The sequence below is a fragment of the Micromys minutus genome (assembly GCF_963924665.1).
Source record: "Micromys minutus genome assembly, chromosome: 29".
NCBI classification, from domain to species: Eukaryota; Metazoa; Chordata; class Mammalia; order Rodentia; family Muridae; genus Micromys; species Micromys minutus.
Window position 1 is genome coordinate 7,807,214 of NC_137964.1, and position 11,852 is coordinate 7,819,065.

Genomic DNA, 11,852 nt, shown 5'->3' on the forward strand with positions numbered 1-11,852 from the left:
ACTTGACATCTGAGAGTTGGTTGACAGGGGAGTGTAATATGATACTTGCTTTAATTAAAATCTTTTTATTAGAGTTGATGCAACTAAGATTAGTATATTTGTTTGAAGGTTGAAGACCGTCTTTTAACTGTTGCTGTCAGGTATGCAGACTAAGGTGAATTCCTTACTTGTGAACAGCCTGTGAAAAGGCAGAAGTGGTTTTCAAGTGATTTTTTTTTCCCTAGCAGATGAAAAGTTTAAGTTGTGTCTATTTGAAAATAGCACCCTCTTTGTTTGCTTAGCCACTTTAATCACTGGGCTTTAAGTCTCATAGCTTTGGCCAGCCTTATTCATCCAGGGCCTCTGCCTCCTCACTGGGTAGCTGGCGGTACACTGGCTGCTGCAGCTGGGGACTGATTGTGCTAAGTAGAGACCAGGAGTGGCCCTGAATAGCCAGTGTGCACAGTTGGGCCTCAGAAGTCATTCTCTGGGGGGCTGGAGAGATGGCTCAGTGGTTAAGAGCACTGACTGTTCTTCCAAAGGTCCTGAGTTCAATTCCCAGCAACCACATGGTAGCTCACAACCATCTGTAATGGGATCCAACGCCCTCTTCTGGTGTGTCTGAAGACAGCTACAGTGTACTCATATATGTAAAGTAAATATTAAAGAAAAAAAGTCATTCTCTGGAGCATTAATGGTGGGAGGTTCTGCTGTTCACCCTTTTGTGCTTCTCAGTTCATGTGGAGTCTCCCAATCTCCAGCTTGGGGGCGGGGGCATCACTGTACTAATAATCTATGACTGGGAGACAAGCATGAGCAAGCATTTGAATGTGCTAAAATAACTCAGTTTAACCGATGGATTCACATTGTGCCTGTTTCTAGGTGTGTGAAGAGTCTGGTCACCTTTACAAATGTTGTTCCTGAGTGGCATCCACTCAATGCTGCCCATTTCGGTCCTTGTAACAGTTGCAACAGTAAATCACAAATAAGAAAAATGGTGTTGGAAAGGTGAGTTTAAATTATCTTAAACATTTCTCGGAGACTATGAAGATTCATGTACATTTTTTCATGTCTTGGAAAGGGAAATAGCACAATTTACCTTTCAGAAGTTTGAGTGACGGCCACCAGTTGCTTATCACTGTGAGAACTCTTAAGCGTAGGCTGGCTGTGCCGGGTGAAGACCACAGTAGGGCTGCAGTAGGTACTTGCTCTGTCTCCTGTAGTCTTTCTTCATCCTCTTCCCACCCCTATTGAGTATATTTTTCATTCATATGCATTTGTGTTTTACCTGGATGCATGTCTGTGTGAGGGTGTTGGAAGCCTGGAACTGGAATCATAGACAGGTGTGAGCTGCCATGTGGGTGCTGGGAACTGAACCCAGGACCTCAGCAAGAACAGTAAGTGCTCTTAACTGCTGAGCCATTTTTCCAGCCCCACCTGTGTGTCTTAATGTCTATCTTCTCCTGAATATATGCTTGGTGATAACTCATCGTCTTACAAGCTTCTTGCTGCTGGCCTAAGGTAGGCTCAGAGTTGCCATCCCTCTGTTTCCCTTGGCAAGGGCTGGTTCAGCTCTCTGTCTGTATGTTCTAGGACTGGTGCCACTGAGTATGTACCTGGTCCCATCTGCTCAGGTGCTTTCATGTAAGTCTAAACGAGAATTCTGTCCATCTCCCCTTGTCCTTTCCCTCTCTGGTCACATAGTGTGCATAGTAATAGAAGGTTTTGCTTTTCCATTTGCTTTGTTCACTGAATGCTTAATAATGCAAATGCTTCAGGTCTGTGGGTCCACCTCTCTGAATTAAAAACTTTGCTGCTGACCTCCATTCTCCCTCCAATTTCCTTTCTGTTGCTCCTCTCTGGGCCTGCTACCTAGGCATGTTCTCCAGACACGATCTCAGTTCCTAGCCTTGGCCTCATCCCCACACTGCTCAGCATCTGTTGCATGTAAATACTGAATCTTGGAGGCTCTGCAGATGAGCTTTCCACACAGTATGCCAGGTCACTGTTTCCTCTGTTCTGCCATGCAGGCTAAAGCTTCTCTTCTGTCTGTCTTCTGTGCTCTACTGCTTTTAGGGTTGTTCCTATCCTCAGCCTTGTCAGCTGTTAGCTTGTTTTGTCCTTCACTGTGAGTGAAGTGCTGCCTTACCCACAAGTCCATGTGCTTGGTCACCTGGGCCCAGGGTTTGAGATCTGAGTGTGTCAGCTTACCTTCCTCAGTACTGACAGGAAAAGGCAGCCTCGTGGCTGGCTGTTGTCCTGCACCCACCTGTGCAACTGCCTGAGCCTCCTGGTGTTTCTAACACAGCTGACGACTCTGCCTTCTCTCAAGGTTGGGGGTTGAATCTCTGCTAGATTTTATTAGGTTGTTTGATCTGCTAATTGGCAGCATTGCAACATATTTTTTTTAATTATATAAAGTTGTTTCTTTTGCTTACATAAAAGATTCATGCTCTGATCAGCAAGTGTTTTCATTAGACAGATATGTTTTTATATTTCAGTAGACTTGAAAATAAGCCAGTTTTATAATTTGGACATTTCCTATTTTCATCAAAAGTAAATTGAATTCATGTAAAATTACACTTAAATTTTAAATTGCAAGGGATTTGTATAAGACTCTTATAGTTTTTACTCTGAAATTGATACAACTTGACTTGCTAGTATTTAGTAGAACTTAGAAACAAATTTAGTATGATTTTAGGGATAATATAAGAGAAAATGTATCAACTGGATGTGGTGGAGCATGCCTTTATCCCAGTACCTAGGAAGCAGAGGTGGGCAGAACTTGTAGATTAAGAGTAGTTTGGTCTACATAGTGAGTTCAGACCAGCCAGCATGGTGGGTGGGTGGGTGGATGGATGGATGGATGGATGGATGGATGGATGGATGGATGGATGGATGGATGGTGGGTGATAGATCTATTATGAAACCCTAAACAAATAAATTCATCAGGAGGCTGTGAGAAATTCAACCGTATATCATTCTAAGATCTCACAGTGTTCTGAGTTCCTCCCAGGATTGTCTCAGATTACCACATGTGTAATGCATCCCATTGGGAAAATCTAGTGGTAAGTCATGCCTTGCATTCAACTTCGCCAGTTCTCTCTAAGAGTTGTTTCGGAATTCTGCTCTAAGGGTGATGATGTGGGCACTAACTGCCCACAGTCAGCTTTGAGTTATCGAAATGAGCCTGCAGTGCTTGCCACAACCTCAGGAGGTCATATACAGTCTAGGCTGGCATTTGAAAAGATTATTATATTTTAACTTTAGTTTTAGCAGCTTTCACTGTTCTGCTTGTTTGGTTTGCTTTCCTGATTGTTTTTGTTGTGTTTCAAGATAGTCTCATTATATAGTCTAGCTAACCTTGGAACTTAGAGTCTCTTGGCCTCAAACTCTGAGGGCTGAGATAGTGGGTGAGAACCATTCTGATAGGCACTGACAGTGAGTGCTTGTTGGTTGTTGTTTGCTTTGCTTTTGTTTCTGGTGGTTTGGATTTCTAGTATAGACTCATGAGATTTTAGGTAAGTAGATGTCACATGTGTGAGAGCCAGAAAGTTAAATATAAGACTTTAGTATTCAAATGTCTTATTAGTAATAGAAAGGCCACAGCCTAAGTCCTGCCTTTTAAACTGTGAGAACCTATGTTTTACTGTGGACCACAGATCTGTCATATCGTAACAGTTGGAAGTGTGTATCCTGGCACATCTCATGAACAGTGACATCTTGGAATTGGTAAATTAAGTCAAGATTTTTAAACCAGGACCAAAAATGTGGTGATTTAAACAGTTTACAGAAGTTTTAGGACTTAATTACTGTTTAATAAGAAATTGACAGGGTGTGATTTATACACCACTTCTTGTCAGTCTGAATAATCTTACTGTCTGGACATTGATTTAAGTTCATTTTCAACTGTGTAAATTTTGATAAGCTAAGTAAGTTTTGACTCTGTTTAAATATTAAGAGAAGGGATAACCACCATTTCTTAAACCCCAAAAGCTTAGTTACTTGAGGCCTATCTGTGGGTTTGTTTCTAGTTTGACATGTTACTGTAACAGTGAAATGTAATTTTTAAATTATGAGCATCTCATAATAAATCCACTAGTGCATTTTATTTATTAAGTTTTTCTTAAGCGCAAATTTGAATTTAATGGGTCCCCTAATTTCTTGAGATGAGTTCAGTGTCTGAATATCTTAGGCATAAGGTTTGCTCTTTCTTTTCCCACTTAATAGGAGTGAGTGATGTGGGCACCTGACACCAGAGGAACTCCTCAAGGAGCCGGGCTCTCTCCAGAGCTCTGCAGCACTGTTCTACGGCAGAGCAAGTTTTGTTTAAAGGTCTTTGTCAGTCTTATTGCACAGTGACTCCCAGCTGCTGGTCATCCATTTCAAAGGCATTAGTGTCACATGCTCCTTAGAGCCACTTTTCCCTTTCTAATTAAGGCACACAGCTGGAGGTGTCCCTGAACCGGAGCTTTGGCATGAAATTGGTTTGACTTCTGCCTCCTTTCCTTCCACAGAGCATCACCCATACTCATGCTGCACTTCGTGGAAGGCTTACCCAGGAAGGATTTGCAGCACTATGCGTTTCACTTTGAAGGTAGTCTTTATCAAGTCACATCAGTAATACAGTACCAAGCGAATAACCATTTTATAACATGGATTTTAGATGCTGATGGTAAGTGTCTAAACATTTTCTTTTTATGATACTGAACATGAGAAATAGAGCCTTGTGGATTTTGCTTTGGTTTAAAGACAGACTTCATCTGGACACACTCCCTCCCCCTTTTTCTTCTGTATTCTTACTTTTGCCTTTAATTTTTCTGCCCCCTCTCCTTACTCTTAAAAATGTGGTGTTTCAGGCAGATATGCTTCCTGATTCTGTGCTGTGTCTGTAGGGTTTGTATATTTACTCCTTTGTTGTATTTCTTAATATTGTTTGTTTTTGTAGACAATTTCTCACTATGCTTTCCAGCCTGTTTTTTTCCCCCAACTTACCCATTAACAGATTTGTTCCTTATTATATACCTACTATGCAAGACTGGAGGATTTGTTAATTCAGCAAACCTAGCATAGTTTATGTTACCCAAAGGCCATAGCTCATAATTCACATGAACTATACAATCTGTGTCCGTTGATAAGTGTGTGGAGGAGCCAACATTTATCTGCCATTCTAGCACCATGCAGAGTAGTTTTGCTACCCTAAAAACACTACTGTCCTCTACCACACCTTTCTTCGGTTCCATTGCCTTAAGTACTCCAGTAGTCCAGCTCTTTAGCTTGAATCATACACAAGGGAGCCTTTTCAAATGCACTGGTTTTGCTTAGGAATGTGAACTTAGTATTCTTCCACATCTTTTCAGAGATTAACACAGCATTTTCCAAGTGACAATCCATTGTCTCTGAATGCTGATTCACCACCTAAGATGTCTTGGGGGCTAGGGAAATGGCAAATTGTTTTGCATGTCACAGGAGGACCTAATTTATTCCCAAAGACTACATACAAAAAGTTGGACATGGTGCACAGTTGTAATCCCAGCGATCCCTGCAGCTTGCTGGTTATCTAGCCTATCATCATTGGCAAATGAGAGACCCTTTCATCGAAATAAAGGTGGACTGTGCCTAAGGAATGTAACCCAAGGTTGTCTTCTGGTCTGTACTCTCCTAAACACACAAAACAAAAACCATCTTGATTGTTTCCCTGTTTAGGCAGAAATGAGGAACAATGCTCCAATTTACATATAAACTTTGCAGCCCATTTGTTATAAATACCAAGGAGTTTGGTTGCTAGATCAAATGGCTGAATTTTAGTTTTGTGACAAACTATTATGCTATTATATAAAGGGGGAAGATTTGCCATCTTATGTTCACACATGCGATGAAGAATTGCTATCGTTCCCATTATTGCTAACATTTAGTGGTACTAGAGACTTTGGCTGTTCCAATAAATGTGTGTCTCTTTGTACAAGCATGCATGTGTACCTGCACTACATTAATTATGCAGAACTGGTTTTCTTTGTACATTTTTGCTTGTATACAACATGCTTTGACTGTGGTTATCCCTATTCATGACCCCAATGTTGGCTCACCTCTCTATCCCTTGCTAGTCATGGTCCACTTCACTAGTAGTATTTTAATCTTGTTTTAATTTTTTGTCTTTAAGGGATTAAAAAAAAAATTGTTGCCTTAGACCTCTGTTTGTCCTTAGTCACTAGTGTGTATGATACCTTAGATATTGACCAGTACGTACATATAGCATCTAAAGTGATCTGAAGCCCAGCTGCAGAAAGGATTTATTTCCTAACCTCCCTGATTCCCAGAATTATCTCTTAATGGGGCCTTTCAGTTTTAAGGGACAGTGTTTTCTACGGTGCTGTTTTGAAGGTGTCTCTAAGAGCACTGGAATACTGTGAGAGAGTGCTGTGGGTTGTGATATCCACTGCTTGCTGCAAACCTGGTGTCTAAAATGGAGACAGAAAATGTTTGTGCAGTGGGCATGTTAATACTGGGCACTATGCTTCCTCCGTTCACCACATCTGACTCCATAGACAGCTGCCTGTCTGCTTTGCCACAATTCCCATGTTAATTATTGAAAAGCCATTATTTATCTAGATTTGTAGTTATTAGGTTCTCTCAGATTCTCATGTGGCATAAATAAAATGTAAGGAAACATAAGACTCCACCTTCCTCTAATCCCTGCTGTCTTTCAGCATCAGGCCAATTTCTTTTTAGCATGGTTTTTGTTTGCTTAATTTTTTTTTATTGTAACAAAATGGACATAGTATAATTTCTCCATTTCAGCATTTTAAGCTTATAGTTTATTGCCACTCACTACATTTACAGTCCTATAAATCCATCACCAGCATCTGTATCTAGAGCTCTCTGATTACTCAAAATAAATTATGCTCAGTAGACATCAGGCCCCCTTCGTGACTGTTGGAGCCACTGTCCTACCTTGTGTCTCTCCGCCCCTTGTGCAGGTAGAACCAGCTGCTTGCCTTTTTGTGTCCGGCTTATTTAATTTAGCACATGTTCAAGGTTTATCCATGTTACACTGCATCTGACTCTGAGTAATGACCCCCATTGATCTGATGGGCAGACTCTTACACCCTCTGTTGTTGTTTCTCTGTTGTTGAGTGTGTACTTAAGAGTGGGGTCATCACCTCTCAAGTGGCTAGATTATTTCAGAGCCATTTTATATTTCCACCAGCAATACATGGCATTCCAACTTTTTCACCCCCTTCCAGAATCATTATTTCCTTTTTTCTTAAAGCTATCTTTCTAAGGTGTCCTTTTCTTCTTCTCTTTCTCCCCTCCTTCTTCTCCCCGTCCTCCCCCCTCCTTCCTTCTTAAGCTATCTTTCTAACCTTAGAAAGATACCTTTCTTCTTTTCCTCCCCCTCCTTCCCCTCCTCCTACTCCTCCTTAAGCTGTCTTTCTAAGGTGTCCCTTTTCTTCTTTTAAGGAATAGTTTGTTCTACTTCCTCCTCCTACTGTGTCCACTTCCTATGACCCTTCCGCTATTCACCTAACACATCCTTGAAACTATGCACACAGAAGGACTCCCAAGTGATCATGCTGCTGGATGATGTGTCCCCTGAGGCTACTCCCAGTGCTGCAGTATCTGATCTGCAGCCTTTTAGTCCCTAGACTCCCTCCTCCTTCGCCATACACATGGAACTCCTCCTCTTCTGAATTGAAGTTAAAAAAGATCTGTCGTGATCCAGTGTGTATTTAATGAGGAATGTAAACTACCTGGCAGATCTGCTTGTGTCTTAGAGCCTGTAACTTTTGTGATCAGAAGAAAAGTCTAAACATGTGATTGAGGACACACTTGCCAGTGCTTCCTTTTTGGTGTTGAGTGACACAGCAGCTGGGAAGGAAGAATGGTGTCAGGAAGGTCTAACCTATAGCTGTGTTTGTTTCCTAGGGAGTTGGCTGGAGTGTGATGACCTAAAGGGTCTGTGTGCTAAACGGCACGTGACCTGTGAAGTGCCAGCATCAGAGACACATATTGTTATTTGGGAAAGAAAATCCCAGGTGCCAGTTGAAGAAGCTGCCTGCCTTCCATGCATGAAGCCAAATGTTCAGCCTGTGTCAGGTGAGGAGCAGCTGACTTCTCCAGTGCTGTGTTCTCTAGCTGGGACTGCCACCTCAGAACCCTCAGTTGCCCATCCCACACCGATCACAGTCGCTCCTCAGACTCTTCCTACAATCCAAGCTATAGCTCATGGAGATAGTGTACTTTCAGGAACAAATGGCTTGGTCGACAGCATTTTACCCTCAGCACTTGAAGAGACTATCCAGGAAACTGCTTCTGTTTCTCAGATTGACTCCAAAGATTGCCTGTTGGAAGATAAACCTGTGGCAGAAAGTGCAGAACTTGTCAGAGCACTTGCCTTTCAGCCACAGGACTCTCTGGGTTCTTCCTTATTGTCTAACCTGTGTGAAGGAAAGCTAGTTACCCTGTGTGTGGATTCCAGTTTCCCATCCCAAGCTATAAGCACAGACCTGCAGGCAGTACCATCTCAGGCAGGGGACACAGTGGTTCCTAAACCTGTGACTGATGTCCCTGTTCCTGTTCTTGTTCAGGAATTGATGTCCATGGCAACTGAAAAGGACTCTCAACAGTTGCTGCCACTGAAAACTGAGAAGTTAAACCCTGAACAACCTGGTAAAACTCAGGCATCTAATTTGAGAAAAAAAGAAAATGCAGCGTCTTCTAAAACAGTAACAGCCAGGTCAGCACAGAATCAGCCTCGGAAGGATGATCAGAAGAAAGCCTTCGTAGGAAGTTGGGTGAAAGGGCTGTTGAGCAGGGGTGGGGCATTTATGCCACCCTGTGTTTTGGCTCAGAGTAGAGCAGTAACTGACCTGCAGCCCTCTGTTAAAGGAGCCAATAATTTTGATGGCTTTAAAACGAAAAGTGTAAACCGCAGGTCTAAAAAGATGTCCAGGAAAGCCAAGCATGTGGAGGAGCCATCTCCAGGGAGCGGCTCTCCACCATCGGGTAACACCACTGCTCTGCCGAGTGCTGCTGAGAATACCTCCTCAGCCCTGCTGAAGGAGCAGGAAGGCTCACATCCAGCTTCCCTCAGCCACAGATCCCCCAGTGATGAAAGCACCACCTTTTCAGCAAACCATGGAGATGCAGCTGAAGATCAGGTTCATAAGCTTCGGCTCAAACTGCTTAAAAAATTAAAGGCAAAAAAGAAGAAACTAGCTGCCCTCATGTCTTCCCCGCACCGTGAAACACCTGTAAGTGACCATTCAGAGCCTGTGTCCCATTGTGGCTCTCCAAATGACTGTGAGTCGATAGAAGATCTGTTAAAAGAGCTACAGAATCAAATTGACCTTGCAGACAACAAATCTGGGTGCATCTCTGCTCCCAGTGGCACCTCATGTAGTAACAGCCAGAATCACGAGGAGATTTTAGCAGAGTTGCTGTCACCTACAACCCTGTCAGAGCCCTCAGAAAGTGGAGAGCCTGAGTTGAGGTACTTGGAAATGGGGGACAATACCACCCCAACACCAGCATCTAGTGAATTCAGTGTTCTTTCCCAGAACTCATGTTTGAAACAGGACCATGACTACTGCAGCCCTGAGAAAGGCCAGTGTGAAGTCGATCCTCACTCAGCTGTAGACAGTGCGTGTATAAGAGCCTTGAACTTGGGGAGTCCCATGAAGACTGATATCTTTGATGATTTTTTTTCCACTTCAGCACTGAATTCTTTAACAAATGACACATTAGACATACCTCATTTTGATGACTCTCTGTTTGAAAATTGCTGAGTGCCTGCTAGTGTTTTAGTTTAATACCGACCACTGCTGCTAGGAGACTGACTTGTGGATAGTGTTGGCTAAAATGCACAGCCCTGTATTCTAGCCATGGGGAAGCTGGGAGCTGCCTGTGAGACATGGGATCTACTGAAAATTAAAAGTCCTCAGCCCAGTTTTTGTCCGTCGTTTTGTGATTGTAGAAGAATGGTAGGGTTCTGCCATTGATGTGTGGGTCTGGGGAGATGGTTGAGGTGCTGAAGGATGCTCAGCAAGCATGACTACCTGAGTTCAGTTCCCAAACCCGTGTGAGCAGGCGGGTGTGGCAGTGCACATGGGCGTGCCAGGAGCTTGATGACCATGGTCAGCCAGATCAGCTCCAGTTGCAATTGCAGTGGAGACTCCATCTCAAGGAGTGAGGTAGAGTGGACTAAGGGGGACACCCATCACTGCCCTGGCCTTTAAGCCATGCACATGTGCGTTCACACACATACACACACACACACACACACACACACACACACACACAACCTTTTAGCATTTAACACTGCTAAAAGTGACAGTGGGTTGGCCTCAGGATCCAGATGAAGCTGCTTTGTTCACAAAGGCATCTCTATGGATAGTTAATTTAAACATGGTCAGCAACTTTGTATTTAATTATTTATCTCCCCTAATATATGCCCATTACACTGTCTTCAGACAAGAGGTCATCAGATTTCAGAGCCACCATGTGGTTGGTGGGATTTGAACTCAGGACCTCTGGAAGAGCAGTCAGTGGTCTTAACCACTGAGCCATCTCTCCAGCCCTGGAAAGGATGCTGCTGGCCATGGTATTTGCAGAGACCCCCCACCCCACCCCCATATCCATACTGTTTTTACTTTTAAACAAAACGAACCGTAACTAGTGAAAACTGGCTCAGTTCCCATGAGTGTTGTCATTGAAAGAAGCCAGAAAGGAAGGGATGCAAATCTGTATCTGTGGATGTAAATCTCCACAGAAGTCACTGAAAGGGTCACTGTCAAAGCCCTTTTGAGCCACTCACTCCACAGTGTAACAAGGACACATTGTGTTAAGCTATCAAGACAGCTGTTACTGTCTCAGATCTTATTAACAGTTTTAGTTGAAAAAGGAGAGATCCAAATGGCTTCTTTTTATTCTATTCAGATTTTCGTGTTACTTTCCTTTCATATTAGTTATTTTCCAAACCTAAATGAGAGACACACTAAGTCTTCTGGGGAGCAAGGTGCCTCTTCCTTGGGACCTGCCTTACCTTCCTACAGAGTTGGGAAACTCCAGTACTACTTGAGGCAGCCAAACTGTCTTCTCAGATCAGGTGTGCTTTCACAAAAGCCTCTCAGATGAGATGTGAAAGACTATGAACCGAGCCTGTTTGGGCTGGAATGTTTGCAACCTTGGGTGAGCTCTCCTCTCAGCCATGAGTCTACTATGCCCCAGAAAACCACTTTACACTCTCATTTATAGAAGGCAATTCTTTAGGAAAAATCAGTAAAGTAGCTCCTATTATTTTTCTTAAAATTTTCGCCAAATTGTGATTGTTAGAAATGATGCCATCTGAGTGGCGTGGCAGCCCGAGTCATACGTAGTCATACAAATGCTTTAGCGGCATTTCAAAGTCCATCTCACGTCCAAAGGGTATGAACTACCCTGTCCTGGCTTTGTAAATATGTAATAAACTAACTTTGCTTCACTGACTCATGCTGACTTTGTTTCCTGCTGTGCAGTCAAGGATCCAACTCTCCTGAGTGAGAGCCCGCTTGGGGCTGTGGCGGTGTGGAGGCATTCAACACTTACAGATTTGCCATGCCTATGGCCTTTGTTAGAACTCTGAATACAGATTCAGTAAATAAAAGCCAAAACTTCAAGCTTTGGGGGCTCAGAAGTATGTTTCAAAAGTCTGCGATTCCCCTGGACATCCAGAATGCATTTGAAGGAAGTCTTTAGCCTCCCATTTGGAATTATTTTGGGGTTCCACAAAACCCTGTGATAGTCTTTCAGTAAACTTGGCTTAAATAAATGAAATTTAACTTAATGTTTAAAAGAAAAATGGAAAGGGGGCAGGGCTTGGAGGATAACTTAGT

General features: G+C 42.9%; 1 protein-coding gene across 3 annotated transcripts in view; it reads left to right on the top strand.

Moving 5' to 3' along the window:
• USPL1 (ubiquitin specific peptidase like 1) overlaps window positions 1–11,461 on the top strand; it is a 31,210-nt gene extending 19,749 nt beyond the window's left edge. For 2 of the 3 annotated variants that reach the window (XM_080941216.1, XM_080941217.1), the window contains exons 7-9: window positions 862–987; window positions 4,497–4,654; window positions 7,906–11,461. In XM_080941216.1, the coding sequence (XP_080797342.1) occupies window positions 862–987; window positions 4,497–4,654; window positions 7,906–9,767 (2,146 nt within the window). In that variant the 3' untranslated portion in view covers window positions 9,768–11,461. The remainder of the gene's footprint in view (window positions 1–861; window positions 988–4,496; window positions 4,655–7,905) is intronic. The other variant, XM_080941218.1, reaches the window with a different exon arrangement.
• Window positions 11,462–11,852: the final 391 nt, after the last annotated feature.